The sequence below is a fragment of the Bubalus kerabau genome, chromosome 3 (genome assembly GCF_029407905.1).
Source record: "Bubalus kerabau isolate K-KA32 ecotype Philippines breed swamp buffalo chromosome 3, PCC_UOA_SB_1v2, whole genome shotgun sequence".
NCBI lineage: Eukaryota > Metazoa > Chordata > Mammalia > Artiodactyla > Bovidae > Bubalus > Bubalus kerabau.
In genome coordinates, this window is record NC_073626.1 from 59,000,069 (window position 1) to 59,019,125 (window position 19,057).

General features: G+C 57.3%; 1 protein-coding gene across 10 annotated transcripts in view; it reads left to right on the plus strand.

The window, feature by feature from the left end:
• The window catches only part of BIN1 (bridging integrator 1), a 57,091-nt gene that overhangs the window by 14,760 nt on the left and 23,274 nt on the right, over positions 1-19,057 (plus strand). For all 10 annotated transcript variants that reach the window (XM_055571918.1, XM_055571919.1, XM_055571911.1 and 7 more), the window contains exon 2: positions 14,746-14,826. In XM_055571918.1, coding sequence (XP_055427893.1) covers positions 14,746-14,826 — 81 coding nt within the window. The remainder of the gene's footprint in view (positions 1-14,745; positions 14,827-19,057) is intronic.

Consider the following 19,057-nt stretch of genomic DNA (forward strand, 5'->3'; position numbering starts at 1 on the left):
CCTGGAGGAGGTGGCAGGAAGGAGGTGACTTGGCCTGGCATCAGTGGGGAAGAGATTTCTTAATGACTATTATGGGGGTGCCCGTGGTCCCTCCTGGGTCAGACTTGGCCCCAGGCTGGTGCGTGGAGGCAGGACCTTCACCCCCCCTCCCCGGGCTCTGGCTCCATGCTCTGTTGAGCTGGGGGTGGGCTCCTGCTTTGCTGCTGCTCCACAAGGGCTGTCCCCTCACCCAGCCCAGGAAGCAGCTGATGAGGGGATGGTGGGAGGTGGCCGGGCTAGAGGGGCAGATTCCACCCCTCTGCTGATGGCCGGCGTCCTGGCGCCTGCCTGGGGCTGAGAATAGCACCCACACTTGCATGGAGGGGACAGGTGGGCGGCGGTGGCTCTGGGGTGGGGCGCGGTGCTGACATTTCTGAACAGGTGGCCTGGAGGGCTGGGCTGAGGGCAGGGCTGCGGTGTCCTCAACCAGCCCCACCCAGCCCCTCCTCAAGCGGCCAGTGGGTGGGCTTGTGGCACTCCTATCCGGGGTGCCCTGGCTGGGAGCCCCCCCTGGCCCCTCTGTAGCGTGGGCTGTGTCCCGGGCTCAGTGTGGGAGGTTAGGGATCAGGGCGCCCCAGGGCCGCGTGGTGGCTGCTGCAGGGCATCAGAGGCCAGAACTTCCAGCTGCTGTTTGGGCTCAGGAGCAGGGTCATGGTGGTGGGGCTGCTGGCAGGGCCCCTGCAGAGCCAGGGGGGAGTCTGCTGAGGGAGGTGGGGCCAGGAGCGGGAGGTGGGGCGCGGTGGGGCGAGTTGTCTCCCATGTAAGCCTGGGTGAGTCATGGGGAGCTCGGGGCACCAGGCACCAGCGCGGAAAGGCATGTGTGGGCTGGGCTGGGGAGGGACAGGGGTTAGGGAGAGCGTACTGGCTTGGGTGGGCACAGTCCTAGGTCATCAGGGGTCAAGGGGCGGCAGGGGTGGGGTGGGGGGAGGCCAGCCCCCGCTCTGTGCTAGGCCCTCTAACCTACACAGTCCGAGTTCATCCTCACACTTCCTGAGGGAGAGGTCTTGGCTCAGTTTTACCGATGGGACTCAGGGCTCTGAAAGATGAAATTCCTTGCCCAGGGGTACACAGCCTGGACCTGCTCCTTATGTCTCCTGGCCCCCCTTCGACTCTCCCCATCAGAAAGGGTCCAGAGGGCCCTCTTTTCCTTCCTTTCTCTTAGTCACCGTCCAGACCAGACATGGAGCTGGTTGCCAGGGGTGGGAGCCACTGAGGGGGCAGTGGGTGAGGAGGGGAGCCTCAGGAGCCCAGTGGTGGGCCTGCCTTGGCTGCCTGTCCCCACCTCCCTTCCCAACATCTCTGGGGACATCAAGCTCACAGTGACCCCCAGGTGTTCCCAACTCGGGTGACTCAGGTTCCTTTCCTCTTGCTGCTCACACCTGCTGTCCCCCTCACTTTTCTCCCTGTCACCCTATCCTTGACCCTTCCTCACCATTTCCTGTCCCGGCCATAAGCCATTATTGCCTCACCTGGGTCATCAGAGTCACCTAAGTGGGCTCCGTGCTCCAACCTGCTCTGTGCTCTGTCCGCACATGGCAGCCTGGGACTTTAAAACTGTGAGTCAGAGCACAGCTCTCCAGACTTCCTCCTCCCCGCTGGATCTCAAAGCCCCATGGCCCTGCCCTGGCTGCCAAGGCAGTTCATACAGTGGTTACAGCCTCTGGAGCCAGGCTCACTGGCTGTGTGACCCTGTGGAGTTTTTAAGGCAGTGCCTCAGTTTCCACATCTGCAAAGTGGGGTAATAGTAGTACTTCCTTTGTGAGGTTATAGAGGGGATTGCTTGAGGAATCGTGCAAAGGCCTCAACTCCTGTGTTCCTGGGCATCTTCCTCCTCCGCCCACCCTCCTGTCCTCTTTCACACTCTAGCCTTGCTCTTCCCACCCCAGGGCCTTTGCACATGCTGTGCCCCCTGCCTGGCATGCTCTCTCTCCTTCATCGGGTCACAGAGGTCACTTTCCTGAGCCCCTCCCTTTCCGTGCCCTGTGGTGTTTTTGTTCGGTTGCCACATGCCTCCGTTGGAGCACTGACCCCTCCAGGGCAGAGACCTTGCTCTGCTCACTGTAGAGCACAGCTGGGCAGCTGGGGGAGGGTGTCGCAGACCACCAAGCCTCAGCTCCAGTCCCAGCCCTCGCTGCCTAGGGGCCAAGTCCCAGAGCCCAGGGGTGGGGACTCCACTTCCCCTTCCCTGTGAGGGCCAAAACCATGGGGATGATGGGGGGTGAGGGGGCAGTGAGGAGGGGGCAGCCTGGGCCCACCCCGAGAGGTTGGTGAAAAGTCCCTTTGTTCCCCTGGAGTGTGGGTCAGGTGGGGCGATGGCTGGAAGGGTGGGGTCTGGACGGCAGGGTGGTGCCTGAGTGCTGAAGGAGGTGGCTTTCCGCTCTGGGTGGCCCTGGCCCTTCCAGAAGCCCTCCTATCCTCATGGAGGCCTCTCCTGGAGGTTCTGGGTCTGTTGACATCTAGGAATGAACTCAGCTTGATGGGTAGTCCCTGAGGGGAGGAAGCCAGTCACAACCAAGCCTGGGCCCTCTCCTGCACCCCCTTGGGGCTCTAGGGCACCCCTTGTGGCCTGATCTCCCCTCCCCAGGCTCACACACATGGAAGGGGCTCCTTTTGCGCCATTGGGTTTGGGAACTGATGGCCGTGTTCAGATTCTAGATCCTGTTTACTTACCCTGGGACCAGGGATGGTAGGCCTCAAGTTTCCTCATCTGAACACCTCCCTCTCTTAGAGAATGCTTGGCAGCCTCTTGGGATGCCTGTGGATTAGCGACAACTTCTGCTTTGTGGGTGCCACCTTACCTCACTGGCCCAGCTCAGCCCCCTCCCAGAACTCCCAACCCCTTCCCCACTTTGGCCCCTGCCCCTCTGCTCCCCTGCCTCTGTTCTCGCCGTTCCAGCCTCCCCCACCCCCCGCAGCCCACCCTAGCTTCCTCTGGGGTCTGGGTGGCCCTGCTCTGGCTGCTGGCCACTAGCTTATCTGCTGAACAGGCTGGAATGTCAGGCTTCCTGGGAGGGGGAGGGAGGAGAAAGGAGAGGAGGGCAGGGTTTCCCAGCTGGAATCATCTGGAAACTTCTTACCTGGGGTCAGAGCCCTTCCCTTCCACCTGGCAGTGGGTGTGCAGGAGGAGACCCCCCAGCACCCCCCACACCCAGTCCCTACCTTTCCCAGGGGCCTGGCTGGGAGGCTGGGAGAGGCTGGTTTTGACCAAGCAGTTGTATTTCAAGGCATTGTTGCGGGACGCACATACGTGGCAGCCAGGTCTTTACATACCAGTTAAGGATGTAAAAAAAGAAACCAAACATCACTGTTTACTCTCACCAGTATTTCAAAAGGAAAGGGAAAATCACTAAAAGAGGAAGGAGATAATTTTAGAGTGACAGTCTCCCAAGAAAGGCCCTTTGGCTTCCTCAGTAGGTCAGCCGTTCTTAACCAGGGGCCCACGGGAAAGGATGATGAATCTCTGTGGACTGGTGTCAGGGGACAGCGACTTCCAGAACACGAGGACTTGTGAAAAAAAAAAGATTACTGTGGGGTGAGGCCTTGGAGATTCAGGGTGGGTGGGACTTGGAAAGATTTTTTTTTTTGGTTTTATATTTCATTGCAAAAATCTTTGCACACTTTGCATTCTGATACACGGTCTTTGTTGCTTATGGCACAAAAGTGGTTTCTTCACCATTAAATCTTTGGAACGCAGGTGGGGCAGGAATTTTTGGAATGGGCAGACATGCTGCCTGTCATCCCCGTTTAAGAATCAAAAGTCGAGGGAATTCCCTGGCACTCCCGTGGTTAGGACTGTCACTGCTCTGAGGGCCTGGGTTTGATCCCCAGTTAGGGAACGAAGATAGCACAAACTGCGAGCTGCAGCCCCTGGCAGAAAAAAAGAATCATCAGTCGGGTCTGGGCATTGAAATCCATCCCACCTGGGGTCCTTGTTCTGCCGCTCTTTAGCTGAGTGATCTCTCTCAGCCTGTTTTTTCATCTGTAAAATAGCACCCAAAGTCACACCTTTGGATGTCCTGGTGATATGAGCCCACCTGTAAGGGAGTATCAAGGGTGCTGAGCCCCCTCAAGGTGAATCCCTGGTGCAAGCTCCCTGGGGTTGTGCCTTGCAATGTGATTTTTTTGTGGAGCTTTGAAGGAGGAGCAGCTGCAATCCAAGGGGAGCTTTCCCTGGGAGGTGGGTGGCTGAGAGGTGACATCCCATGGTGAGGGGTCCCCTCAAGAGTGTGAGCTGAGCTCAGAGCACTTCCCCAAGAGGAAGGCGGGATGATGGTCACCACCTTCTAGCCACCAGCCTGGGAAGATGGAAGTCCAGGGATGGGGGTGCAGAGGAATTAGGGGAGGGGTCTCTGTCTTGGGGACAGCCTTGTGTATGTACTGGATTTAGGGAGAAGGATCTGAGTCAGAAGGTTCCCGTCTCCTCTGAGATGCTCTTGCCCAGAGCCGGCCCTTCCCGGGCCAGGAGCCCGGCTGGTTCCCCTGGGAGCCTGTTGCTTTCTCTTTCCCTGGTTTTCTCTCCAGCTCTCTTCTGCATTCTGGATTCTTCTTCCACACTGTCTCCTGGCCTCCACTCAGCTTCTCGCCTGGCTTTATGGCTTCTGGATGGTTCCTGCCACCTTCCCACTGTGCCTGGAGTCAACCGAAGGGTCATGGGCAGGAGCCGTGTCAGGGAGCATGTGTGTGTCTGTGCAGACAGGTCGGTGAGCACCAGAGTATGGACACGTGAGGGTGCAGACGGACCCATGTGGGGGGCCTACATGGGGGGACATTCTTGCCTCCTGGGGCTGGAATGCTGTTCCTGCCTTTTGCCCAAGGCCAGCATTTTAACATTTATCTTTCTTAAAAAGTCATTGCCCTTTTGGTAAGTCGACAGGCTGAGTCTGGCACCGCAGGAGGGCTGAGGAGTCTTATCGGCCAGGCCTCTTGCTGTGCCTTCTGGAAGCCGTGTGTTCTGGGCTCTGCTCCCGGGCAGAAGAAGCCTGAGCTGCTTCTCCCCACTGTCGTTCACAACTGGGCCAGGGAGGCCAGGCCCCTCAATCTAGCCCCTCTCTGCCCGGTCCCCTCTCATCGCCAGGCACAGCAACAGCTCCCAGGCTGCAAACTGTGTCATCCTGGCCAGCAGATCACCAGTCTCGGGCCTAAATAATGCAGCTCTGGTGGCAGAGATGTCCAACATGTCCATGTGAGTGAGCTCACGGGCCCTCAGAGGGAGAGGCAGAGTTTTCCTTGCTGGATGACAAGATGCAGCTGCCCCCCTGGTGCAGTCACTAGCCAGGCTGCAGGCAAGAGCTGTACCCCAAGAGTGGCGTTCAGTGAAAAGGACCCTGGAGTCAGGAGCCCTGGGTCCAGTCCTGGCCTGTCCACAGTCTCTTCACTCAAAATAGGGGTGCCACGGCCTGCTGGAGGAAGAGGCCCAGGGACCCAGACTGCAGCTTAGTGCCCAGAAGAGGTCAGCCAGGCCAGCCGCCTGGGCCAGAGGCGCCTCTGCATCTCCAGGGGTCAGTCAGCGGGCGGTGTGGCCTCAACCATGACACAGTGATGGACCCAGAGGGCAGCTGCTAGGGCCCTGAGTCCAGCCCCCTTGCCACAGCAGATGAGATCTGAGCCGCACTTGCTCAGTGACCACAAAGCTACCAGACTCTCCTGGGGTTGAGCTGTGGCCAAATTCCTTCCTTTTCTCATCTCTAAAGTAGGGGTGAGAATACTTAGAGGAGGCCAGGCATAAAAATGGCAAGAAAGGACCAGGAATAGGACGCCCAGAAGCAGTGAACACACCTCTCCTTAAAGGGAACCCGGGCTTCTTTGAGAAATGGCTGATTGTAGGCCCAGGGCAGGGACATACCCCCCTGAGCCTGGAGCATCTTGCAGTGTCAGGAAACAAGGACATGCCCAAAGACTAGTGGAGACACGTCCTCAGGCTCCCACTGGCCAAATTTAGGACAGTTTGAACATCAAAAAGAATAATGATAGTAATAGACTATAAAACATTGAATGCAAAATGGAGGCGAGAGTCCGTAATGATGTCCCTATAAAGACATGACCTGTATAGCACACCAGGTAATACGGAGGAGGGTAGGAGTCCTCGGTAACAGTTAGTCCCGGCAAAGATGAGAGATGCAGAGCCTCTCAGACTTTCATTTGCACACAGGGCATAAGGGGTCTTGTCAAAATGTATTGTCAAATCCAGCAGTTCCGGGGCAGAGCCTGAAATTCTGCATTTCTACCAGATTACCAAAGGGCTGTGATGCTGTTGGTTCATGGACCCCACTTTGAGTGGTAGAGTATTAAATGGACATAAAGGCATCAGGTAAAAAGTTATGGGCTGTAAACATTTATGCAGGGATGATATATCGACCCTCAGATGACTGGTTAGTTACCTAGAGAAAGGTCACCTTAGTCACACCAGAGGCCTGGCAAACACTGCCCAACCTGTGCATGTGGTCAAGCTCAGCGCCGGAAGCAGGAGACGCCCCGAGGTGATGCTGTTGAAGGACACGTTGCCTCTGAAGTATGCTTGCCAAAACAATGTTTAATCTGGACTCAATCACGAGGAAGTGAGCAGATGAACCTAGAGTGTAGGTCATGCTCCACGGGACTGGTTTGCATGCTTAAAAAAAATGTCTGTTTGGCACAGGGTCCGATACTCAATATTTTGTAATCACCTATAAGGGAAAAGAATCTGAGCAAGAACATATATATATATATCTTACAACTGAATCACTTTGCTATACACCCGAAACTAACACAACATTGTAAATCAACTATGGTCCAATAAAAAAGTGTCAACACCATGAAAGAGAAACAAATATGCACAGTGAATAGGTGTGGGGAAATGTTCTGGATTAGAGGAGACGGGAACCAACAATGCAGTGTGTATGCTAAGTGAAGTAAGTCAGAAAGAGAAAGATAAATACCATGTGACATCACCCGTATGGGATGTGAAATACGACACAAACGAACCCACCTATGAGACAGAAACAGACTCAGAGAACAAACTCGTGGCTGCCGAGGGTGAGGGGCATGAGGGGGCGATCCACCGGGAGCTCGGGGTTAGCAGGCCAGCTGTTATATATAGAATAAGTAAACAATAAGATCCTACTGTATAGCGGAGGGCCATCCCTCAGTGGGTAAAGAATCTGCCTGGAATGGAGGAGCCACAAAAGATGCAGGTTTATCCCTGGGTTGGGATGATTGCCTGGAGAAGGATGTGGCAACTCAGTCCAGTACTCTTGCCTGGAGAATCTCAGGAATGGAGGAGCCTGGTGGGCTACAGTCCATGGGGTCGCACAGAGGCAGACACGACTGAAGAGACTGAGCATGCATGCATGCATGAATAGCACAAGGAATTCTACACAATATGTCGTGATAAACCAGAATGGAAAAGAGTATGAAAAGGAATGTGTGTGTGTGCATGTATGTGTGTGTATATATATATACTGAATCATATATATATATATATATATATGCTGCTAAGTCGCTTCAGTCGTGTCCAACTCTGTGTGACCCCAGAGATGGCAGCCCACCAGGCTCCCCCGTCCCTGGGATTCTCCAGGCAAGAACACTGGAGTGGGTTGCCATTTCCTTCTCCAATGCATGAAAGTGAAAAGTGAAAGTGAAGTCGCTCAGGTTGTCTACTTGAAAGTTATACAGTCATGTCCGACTCCTAGCAACCCCATGGACTGCAGTATACCAGGCTCCTCCGTCCATGGGATTTTCCAGGCAAGAGTACTGGAGTCGTGTGCCATTGCCTTCTCCATATATATATACACTGAATCATATATATATGTATAACTGAATCACTTTACTGTACAGCAGAAACTAACTCAACATTGTAAATCGACTACGCTTGCTGTTCAGTACCTCAGTCGTGTCCAACTCTTTGCAACCCCATGGACTGCGGCACGCCAGGCTCCTGTCCTTCACCATCTCCCGGAGCTTACCCAACTCATGTGCATTGAATCGGTGATGCCATCCAACCATCTCGTCCTCTGTCATTTCCTTCTCCTCCTGCCCTCAATCTCTCCCATCATCAGAGTCTTTTCTAATGAGTCGGCTCTTCGCATCAGGTGGCCAAAGTATTGGAGCTACAGCTTCAGCATCAGTCTTTCAAATGAAAATTCCGGATTGATTTCCTTTAGGATTGAATCAACTATATTTCAATTAAAAAAGCAGTGTGTGAACCACATTTGGATCCCAGATCAAAAAGCAAATAACCCAAACATAAGGGAGATGCAGGGGACAACTAGGCATGTTTGCACATGGACATGTACTGGATAATAGTGATAAGTTAAGAGTAAACACTGGCTGTTCTCTGGTATCATGGGGGCTTAGGAGAATATTCTTATTCTTTGGAAATGTGCCAAAGTAGTTAGGGGTGAAGGACTGGGTTAAAGGGTCATGATGTCTGCAGCTCCTTTCCAGGGGTTGGGTTAACATATAAACAAATGAACCAAACTATTTAACTAGAGAGAAAGAGAGAAAGGAAAGGTGGCCTCATGGTGACAATTGGTGAGTTGAGGGAAGGACAGATTGCAGTCTATCGTACTATTCTTTCAACTTCTTTTGCGGTTTATAGGGTTTATATTTCAGGCTAGAAGTTGGGGAGGGGGCCTATGCAATGTGGCAGTGCCTGGTGGGCTGGGGCTTACCCCTCCTCACTCTCTCCTGGCTCTGCTGAGGCCCTGCCCACTTGGCTCCTGGGTTATTGGGAAGCTGGGAGGAGTGTGGGACCGAGTGTCCATCACAGGAGCCAGGTGCCTTGGACACCATCTGGGCAGGAGGACCGTGAGGCCAGCTGCGGGCATAGCTCTGGGGCATGGCTGATACCGTGTGTGGGCGGGAGGGTTGAGCCGGTGGGCAGGAGACAGGGGGACCCCTCAGATGTCAGGGAGTGAGCCAGAGACCCTGAGGCCGTGGGCAGTCGAGGCGGAGTGTCCTACCCTGGCATGTCTACCAGGAGGGGACAGCTCCAGTCACCAGGTGGCCTTTGGTCCAATTCGGATGGCCCCCTCTTGCCTCTTGAGGTGTCTCCCTCCAAATGGATCCCAGCTGTGTGACCCGTGGGAAAGGCGAGCCTTCCACCTGCCCACCCGTCACCCAGATGGTCTGCGTGTCTGCATGCGCCTGCCCACCTGGGAGCCTCTGTGAGGGCGTGCATCCTGTTGCTGTGGTCCCGGCCGCAGGCCCTGCTGTCGGCGGGGGAGGAGGAAGTACATAGTGACGCCCAGCCGCCCGGCGCAGCTCATTCTGCGACCGACCTCGACTGAGGCCGTGGCCTTGGAGTGCTGGGAGATGATGAGGAAGGTGAAGGCCCCCTGGGGTCTCGGCCGCTGGGTGGTGGGTGCCGGGGGAGCTGTCTGTGTGTGTGTGAGAGAGAGGGTGGACGGGGGTGCTGGGGATGCTCTGGATGGGGGTGGTCCTTCATCTCTGCTGGTCGCTAGAAGAGCTTTTCCTGTCTGGGGCTTCCCTCCTGGGCCTCCGGGCTCCTCTCTTCTCCCCAACCTTGGCTTCTAGAAAGTGCTTATTCTTGTGCCACATGCTCAGATGTGGGCATGTGTTCCCACACAGGTAGGGGGCTGGCCACACTCTGGGGGGAAAGACGGGTCCCAGAGGGCTCCTGGGGTCAGCCTAGGAGTGAGGGCCTGTGGGCGTGCTCCCCTACCCTTGCTGGCCCAGCTGGGGTGGCGTGGAGAGGGCCAGGTCTGCTGGGTACCCCCCCACCTCCAGTTTGGGTGCCCTTCTTCCAGTCTGGAGCTTGGGAGAAGCCCTTTGCCTGCTCCTGAGTGTGAGGCCCTAGGTGTCCTGATTTGCCTGCCGTCTGTCCCATGAAGGTAGAGACCGTAGCTGGGAGGAGGGGTGTGTGGGGTCTGTAAAGTGCTATGCTGGGTCAGCAGTGAGTGATAACTTGCTCCTGTTTCAAAGGACGCTGGCCCTGGGCACCCTTTCTGGGTTTGGTGGCCGGGTGCGTGGCCCAGCTGTGTGGAGGCTGTCACCATGGGTAGCCTGTCCCCTGGCTCACTGGCTGGCCAGGAGCAGAGGAGCGGGCCTGGGAAGACCCCACAACCGAGGCCTCTGGGCTGTGAGAGGCTGGGGAGGGGCAGGCAGGAAGCTGTCCCTGAGCCCTGGTACTCAGAGGTGCTCAGCCGTGTCCTGCGGGCCTCCTGCCCCGCCTGAGTCACAGCCCAGGCTCTGACAGGCCGACCCGCAGATGCTGTCAGGAGGAGGCTCCTTCTGCCACCAGCTCCCCTCGCTCGGCCATGCTGGGGATTGGTCCTACCGAGGTTGTCAGCCCCTGTCGTCCGTGGCTGCACCGAGGATGTGATGAGGAGCAGGGCCACGGATAAGGCTTCCTGGCTGCGCTGGGCTTGGGCTGAGCAACTCCCACCTTGGTGTGGTGGGGCTGTGACCTGTCCTCTGTCACATTGTCACATTGTCCCTTTGCTTATTACAAGGGAGACAAGTGAGATTAGTGTGACATAGGGGTGTCTGCTGCCCCCGCCCCCGCCCCCACCACGGATCTCTGTAGCCTCAGGCAGGGATTGGGAATCCTAAGTGCCTCCAGGCCCGCTCCTTACCTGACTCCTGCCCGTTCTCCAATACCCGGCTCAGCCGTCAGGCATCCCCTGAGCCCCGGCGGCCCGCCCGCTGCTCGCAGTGGCTGGCTGAGCTCCACGCAGGGTGGCCCCACGCACTGAGTGTGGCCTCTGTGTCCCCCAGGCCTGCGGCCAGGGCTCCCCTCTTGGCATGGAGAGGGCTCTGATCATGTGTGTGTGTGTCCCAGGCGAGGGCACTGGCGGCGGCTGGAGAGCTGCCTTGCGGTCTCTGAGTGTGGGGACAGATCGGGCAGGGCTCAGCAGCTGTTGGGTGGCAGGGCAGGATAGGGTGGGGTCCAGGTGCCCCAGGGGCCAGTGGGAAGGGCCTCTTTCCCAGTGTCTGGGGTGCAGCAGGAGCCGTGCTCTGGAGGGTGGGAAACAGGTAGCCGTCGGGGCTGTGGGGTTTCACTGCGCCAGGTTTAGTCCTGGTCTCTGTCCTGGGGTGGGTTTGTTCCCCCCTGTAGCCGCACTGGGGGCTTCCCCCAAGGACAGGGCCCCAGGGTGTGTGCCCTTGTCCTCCTTTCTGTGGAGCGAGGCAGGTACAGTGAGGAGGAGACAAGGCCAAGGCTAAGACACTCACTGGGTGTCCGCCTGAGCCTGCACGTGCTGTGGCACAGGCGGGCACTGAGCTATCAGAGGCAAGGTGAGCAGCTGGCTGGAGCTCCCGCAGAGCCGTGCTGGTCAGCCCCCTCTGCAGCATCCTGCAGGGGCCAGTGGGACCCACTGGAGCCAACTGCTTCCCCAGATTCTGAGACCAGACCTCAGATTCGTGTGAATGCCAGTTCTAACCCCTGATCCTAATGGCTACCTTCATGGTGAGCTCTCTGTGTGTCGGGTCAAGTATTCTCCATATGCTGCTGCTGCTAAGTCACGTCAGTTGTGTCCGACTCGGTGCGACCCCATAGACAGCGGCCCACCAGGCTCCCCTCCCGGGATTCTCCAGGCAAGCATACTGGAGTGGGTTGCCATTTCCTTCTCCAGTGCATGAAAGTGAAAAGTGAAAGTGAGGTTGCTCAGTCATGTCCAACTCTTCGCGACCCCATGGACTGCAGCCCACCAGGCTCCTCTGTCCATGGGATTTCGCAGGCAAGAGTACTGGAGTGGGTTGCCATTGCCTTCTCCGTTCTCCGTATAGACCCTCTCATTTTACGTAACAGGAAGCTGACGGGCTGGTTTGTTCTAGGTTGTGACTCTGACCTCAAAGTTCACAGCTCAGATGAAAACGTGTTGTGTGTTGACCCTGTGCTCAGCCCTGTTAGTGAGCTGGGGACGCAGGAAGGCTGGACACTGTCCTCGACCTCAGGCTGTGCAGGCTTGGGTGGGGCCAGAGGCAGACCCCCAGGCAACGAGGAGAGCTGGTTCCAGGCCCTAAGTGGTAGAGTGGGGGGAGGACGGAGAGGGCAACTTCAGAGGACGTGTCGCCTGTTTTGAAGGATGAACAGGAGTCAGCTGTGTGCACCTGCCTGCCTGTGTATTTGAGTACAGAGTGTGCATACTTGCCTTCTGTCTGGCATCTTGGGATGCCATCCGTATGGACTAGGAGGGTGGGTTCATGTCAGGCCCAGCCCTCAGCTGTGTAAAGACAGCTCTGAAAGCCCTGTACTTGAGTACCTGTTATGGGCTAGATATGGAGATGTGTTTCACGTGAGCCTTAAGGTGGATGCTAATGTTCTGTTTTTTGACAAGGTGCTTGAGATTCAGAGAGACAGTAAGAGTCCCTTTTCTCAGGGTTCTTCTCACTGCCTGGCATGTCACCATGGCTGGCCTCTTTCTCGAGGCCTGAAGGTCTCACTGGTAGCTACAGCTGGCTGGTGAGCCACGCGGCTGTGTTTGACGCCTGGAGCAGGTGTGGGTATCTGGGGCCTTGGCCTCCTCGGGACCCCGATGGCGGGGAGGGGACTGGCAGCTCCACTGTTCGTGAGCATCTCTGCAGGGAGAAGGAGAGGCAGTGGGCAGATAGCGTCACCTCCCAGTCCCGCTGTCTGAGGGCCGGCCGGGCTCTGCTCCCTAGAAGCCTCTGGTTTGCTCCAGTGGGCCGTGCTGGCTTTTGGAAGTTCTTTCTTTCCCGCCTGGTGGTCCATTTCTCTCCTTGGTGTGGATGGGGGTGAGTCACCTGCCCGTGCCCAGTGTCAAGTGGGCCAGGCACCCCCGCAGCTCCACCCTGTTCCCATGGGGCCGGCGGGATGTGGCTGCCAAGGGAAGGGGGAGCCCGAATTGAGGGAAGTGCCTGTTTTCTTGCTCATGGTGGTTTGGTTTTGCTTTTCTCCTCAGTTCACTGCCACACTTGGCATCTGGTTGCCCTTGTCTGATGGACAGTGTCCTGACAGGGTTACTGGGGGCCGCTCCCCAATATGCACCGCTGCCCACTGCCTTTCCTTCCCTCCTGTGCGACCTCGAGTCACCTTGAGTGTCTTGAGACTCCCTAACGACGGACCTCATCTTTCTGGTCCTCCTGCTACCAGCGCTCCTCTCAGTCTGAGCTGCCACTTCTCCCAGGAAGGTTTCCTTGATTACCCAGGCTGGATAGGATCTACATCCTGAGCTCCCACAGTCTCATGTACTTCCCTCTGTCTTGGGACTGGACTCTTGTCTGATTGATCTGCTTCCCCAGCAGAGATGTCCAGGGCACAGAGCAAGTGCCTGGCAAGAGATGGCCAAATTCATTACACGATGAGAGAGAGGGTCAGAGAGCTGACTGGCCCCGCTGTGGCTCCTGGGCAGGTGGGGGAGGGGGAGCAGGGCAGCGCAGGCCGTCCTAGGGTCAGTCGGGGTTCGGGAGGGTCCAGGCTCTGTTCTGAGACAGGGCATCCCTCGGTCCAGGACCCTGACCTGGTGTTTCAACCCCTTCTGAGCTCATCCCTGCTGGGGGCTCACCTGTTTTTCTCCTCCACCTGCCACCCCTAACCAGAGCCACGTGCTTCCTTCTTATTCTTGTTGGGTTTTGGTCACTCTCTGCTGACCATCATCTCCATGTTGTTCCTTCTGCTTCCTGTGGAGGTGCCTGCCCAGGCCTGTGGAGGGGAGCCTCTGCCTCCCTCTCTCCCTGCACACTTCACCCTCTCTCTGCCTAATCTGGACCCCAGCTCTTATTTTTCTCTGCTCTTCCCCTATTGCCCTCACCCATCCTTGCTTCTTGAGCTCCCTCTCTCTCTAACCATAGAGAACTCTGGAGTTGGAGGCAGCGGGAGCTGGGAGATGGGAGTCTGGGAGAACCTGGTGGGCCAGCCCTTCTGCTCAGGGCTTTCAGGCTCCTGGTCCACTTTCTTCTTTTTCTAGAGCTTTCTCCCTCTCCAGACTTTGGGTCTCTCTCTGCCTTCACCCATCCATCTCCCCACCTGTGCCTGCCACTTCTTCTCTTTGACACCGCCAAGAAGGGACAGCCGTGACTCATCGAGGGGAGAGTCAGCCTCTGAGATGTCAGGAATAGGGTGTGTGTCTGTGAGCCCGTGTGTATGTGCTTTTGGGTGCCTCTGAGTGCATGAATGTGTGTGTGCTGGTGTCAGTTCCAGGGGTGGGAGGGCGTCTAGATACGGGATAGAATGGGTCTCAACTGGAAATCTAGGCAGATTGGAAGCTGACTCCTAGTGACAGCAAGAGCCTGACCCTCCGCCAGCCCTCCCTCCCCTCCTGGTCCTGGAGTGATTACCTCCCTGCCCCTCCCTCTAGGATTTGTGAGCAGTGGGCCCAAGAAATGGAGTCCTGTGGGGAGGTGGGGCCACCCCCGCCGGCCCCCTGGTGTTTGGCTCCCTTTTCAGTTGCCAGGTTGGGGTGTAGCAGCCAGGGCTGCAGTGTGATATCAGCTGGGAGGGGCACCAACCCCTCGTACTCCTGGTTTCTGTCACTACAGCAAGCCTGTCCTAAGCTCCTCCTCTTGACAGATGGGTGAGCCCTGAGAAGAGGAGGGAGAGAGCTCAGTCCCTCAGGCCCTTGGGGGTCACAGCAACCACAAGACCTCTGGTGGTCCTGGTGGCCTGGGCTGGGTGATCCTGGCCATGGCCCTCCCAGAACCCCGCTGGGGTGGAGAGGAGTCTGTGGTATTGATGACCTGGTGCTCTTGGTTTGGCTACTTTCCTTCTCAGTGTAACATTCTTCCCTTCTCCCTCTGCCTTGGAAGGTCCTTCAGAAACTGGGGAAGGCAGATGAGACGAAGGATGAGCAGTTTGAACAGTGTGTCCAGAATTTCAACAAGCAGCTGGTGAGTATGGGTGGCCCTTGGCCTTCGGGAGCTTGTGAAAAATGGAACTGTGCCTGCCAGGTGGAAAATGTCAAGAGCTGAATTTGTGGAGTAGAGGAGCTTGAGAAGGGATTAGTGTGGGCTGGCATGTCATGGAAGACTTCTTGGAGGAGGGGGCACTGGCATTGGCTATGGACTAGGGGAAGAGGGGGAGTGTGGGGGTTTACTTTAGGTAAGGTGTACGGTTGGGGCGGGGTGGGAGTGGGAGCTAGTGTTAGATCATGGCCAGATTCTGGGCAACCTTCAATGTCGAGGCAGGTGGGCTCTCTAGAAGTGTCCTGTGAGGAGAGTGGTATCTGCAAGGTTTAATACGGGAGCGGAGCAGACTGGGTTTGATTGGGCACCTGCTGAGTGTCGACTGTGCCTGGCTGAGTGGTGGGCTCCAGGCCGGGCCATTTGTAGACGGCTTGTGGATCCCTCCGACACCCCTGTAAGGCAACTGGTATCACTGTTCCCATTTCATAGATGAAGCAGTTGAGGCTTAGAGAAGTTGGGTAATCTGCCATCCAGTTTTGGGAGTGGATTCAGACCCATACTTCTCTGGTTCTAAAAACTGCAAATGAATTAAAGGACATCCTTAGCATTTTCTTTCATAGACCAAGGGCTGGTGACAGAAGGGCCTTAATTATGTGGACAGCCTGGGGGCAGTGGTTTTTCCAAGGGAGGACGTCCTGACCCCAAAGGGCCCTAAATACCTTGACTGGGTTGTACTCGAGACATTCCCCCCTCAGATCTGCTAAGTCTAGAATAAGCCACTTTGGTGACTGTATCTGAAGATAGTAGAAGTTGGGAGTGAAATGATTGGTGACTCTGGTGATTCTCTCCTCCCTGGGAAAGGCCAAGGAAGCAGGGACAGAGAGCTGGGCCATGGCTCTGTGGCTTCTGCAGACCAGTCCCAGTGAGTGACAGACAGGAATGGAGGCCAGAAGAGGCCACAGGAGTGGGCATGGGTGTTGGCAGTGAGGTCAAGATCTAAGCTTTGCTAGGAAAGGGGCTGGTGGGCCTAGACTGGGGGCTGGGAGGGACCAGGCCTCTTCCTACTCCTGGTCCACATCTGAGGCCTCCGAAAGCACAGAAGATACCCACCAATGCTTCTGTGGCTGGAAGGGAACCCCTGGGAAAAGGGGCCTCCTTTGAAAAACTCTGACAGCTCACTGGCCCGTGGCTGGGAGCAGTCGGGAGAGGGCCAGGGAGCATGCTGGGAGAAGGCCGGGGAGCATGCTGGGAGAGGGACGGGGAACATGCTGGGAGAGGGACGGGGAGCATGCTGGGAGAGGGACGGGGAGCATGCTGGGAGAGGGATGGGGAGCATGCTGGGAGAAGGCTGGGGAGCATGCTGGGAGAGGGACGGGGAGCATGCTGGGAGAAGGCCGGGGAGCATGCTGGGAGAAGGCCAGGGAGCATGCTGGGAGAGGGACGGGGAGCATGCTGGGAGAGGGACGGGGAGCATGCTGGGAGAGGGACGGGGAGCATGCTGGGAGAAGGCCAGGGAGCATGCTGGGAGAAGGCCAGGTAGCATGCTGGGAGAGGACCGGGGAACATACTGGGAGAGGGCCAGGGAGCATGCTGGGAGAAGGCCAGGGAGCATGCTGGGAGAAGGCCAGGGAGCATGCTGGGAGAGGGCCAGGGAGCATGCTGGGAGAGGGACGGGGAGCATGCTGGGAGAAGGCCACGGAGCATGCTGGGAGAGGGCCAGGGAGCATGCTGGGAGAGGGCTGGGGAGCACGCTGGGAGAGGGCCAGGGAGCATGATGGTAGAAGGCCGGGGAGCATTATGGTTGGAAGGCTGGGAGCGTGCTGGGGGAGGGCCAGGGAGCATGCTGGGAGAAGGCCGGGGAGCATGCTGGGAGAGGATCAGAAGGCATGCTGGGATAGGGCAAGTGTGCGTGCTGGGAGAGGGTAGGGGAACATGCTGGGAGAGGGCACAGGGCCAAGTCGCCCTCACCTGCCAGAGAAGCTCAACTGAGGGGTTCCTCAGAGCAGGGTTGGGAGCCCCCATGGCTGCTTGTCCCCCGAGGCCAGTAATGGGAGGTGTTTCAAAGCCCGTAGCAGAGACTGCTTGTTTGGCTCTGGGGGACTGCTCGCCCCTTGGGCCTCGGTTTTCTCACCTTCAAAGTGGAGGCTTGAAGAAGAACACTGAAGTCCCCTCTGGCTCCCTGGCTTTTGGCAGGCAGTCACTGATCCTTGCCCAGAGCGGCTGGGGAGTGAGGCTAGGGCTAAAGATAGCCAGTGCTTTTGGCTCCCTGGCTGTGGATATGGGTGGGCATTTGAGCTGGTGCTCTGTCTGCCCGCAGATTGGGTGGTGTGGTCAGCTTCTCAGGGGCCGAGGGTAGAAGCAGGAGTGGGCAAATATGAGGTCTCGTTTGAGGTTCAGGGTAACCCTCCCTTAGGAGTTAGGGCAACTGGACAGTTCTGGGTTTGATTGGTGTGTGGGGGTAACTGGGGCCTGGGGGTGGGGTTCAGGACTTAGAAAGGGTCACTAAGTGAGGATCACTCTTCTCAGGGAAGTGAATTCAGAAAGCTGTGGGGTGTGGGGAGCCCTGGGAAAGGCGAGGTGAAGCTTGAGCATGGGAAGCCCTGCTCTTCCTCTGGGAACGCCAAGCCTAGTGCGCCAGCGCCAGCTGGGGCCAGGGATGGCGGGCAGTTTGGACTTCAAGGACACAAGTCCCCCACCCCTTCCTCTGGGGGTGGGCCCTAGGAGAGGGGGTGGGTCGCCTTGCTGTTACCTGCTTTCACAGGGACTCAGTTTACATAGCCCCTCTGGGCCCACTCAAATTCAGGTCTGGCATCCCTGGCCCTGTCCTCTCTATGAAGCCCTGGAGGGCTCACTCACACTCTCACCCGCCCAAGTGTTTTAAATCCAGCTCAGATCCTTGGAGCCATTCTGGGTCCTCCAGATGGCCCAGCCTCTTCCTCCTAGGGGACCGCCTGGACCTGGCTCCCCAGGGCTCAGAGTTGCTATTTGTCAATGAGATGGGGCAGGTCTGGTTCCTTCTCATTCTTCAGGGCCCACCCAGGGCTCTCCTCCAAGTGGGCATCCCTGGCTATCACGTGAAGATCCTCTGGCACTGACCACAGAGGTTCACGAGTCCAGCTGGAGCCAGAGGGGTCGGTGGAGGGAGCACTTCCCTGGGAAGATGGGGGCTGATGTCAGGGAGTTGGGGGATAGATAGCCTTTGGAGGGAGGTGTGGGGGGTGTGGAGTGCCTGCTGGCCGGCTTGTGGGGCCACACCTGGTGTTAGTCCTGGGCTGCCAGGAGAGCAGGCTGAGGGCAGTGGCTCCAGAACTTTCTCCTTCCCCCAGCTGCTCTGAAAGGCATATGGTTAGAGCCCAGGGACCTCCGGAGAGATGTTTCTCAGAGCCAGGGTGGAGGGTAGCCTGCCGCCAGGGCCGCCTGAGGAAGCAGCTGGCTGGGAGCCCCCGGAGGGGGCGTCGACATTGGGGACCAGCTGCAGTTGGCACAGGGGAGGCAGGGCCCCGGGCGGCCCTTGCACATCTGTGCCCAGTGTGCCTGCTCACAGCGTGGCCTTGTTTGGGAAGCACAAGGGGCCCTGGTACAGCCTGAAGCCTGGGCAAGCACAGCAACCCGCCCTGTGGGTGACCCCTTTCTCTGGGTGCCTTGTAGACAGATGTTGGGGGACAGTGGGGAGGGGAGCAAGCTGATGAGGCTTGGTGGGAAGAGAAACTGGGTCTGGAAGATTCTGACATCGGATGAATACAAGAGCATCGCATCATAGGTACACTTAAATCCTCGTCTCTACCACCACAGGACTTAATTGTTAAGACCGGGGAGGCTACATGGGGAGTGGGGTAGACCCTTCCTCTTGCCCCCGTCTCGGGCCCACGCGTGGCCCCGATGGGCTTCCAGGGAGGTGTGAGTGCTTGTGGGCTGGCCTTGGTTTCCTACTCTAATCAGCATGCCTTGAACTTGGACGTTTGGGAGATTCCTACATGGCCAGGGTTGTATACTCCATGGGGACTGAAGGAGTCTGGGAGAGGGTCTCCGTTTTTAACGTGATGCCCTGAAACCCTCTCTGTGTGGTGTCTGATGTCCCATGGCTGCATTCGTCATAACGAATAGGCAGTTGCCTGCGTTCCTGGCCCTGTCAAGACCGATTCAGCAAACTGGGGCCCACGTGCCCGGGACTTGGAGGTTCTCACCAGCTCTCCCTGTGCCAGTGTGATCCTGGGCA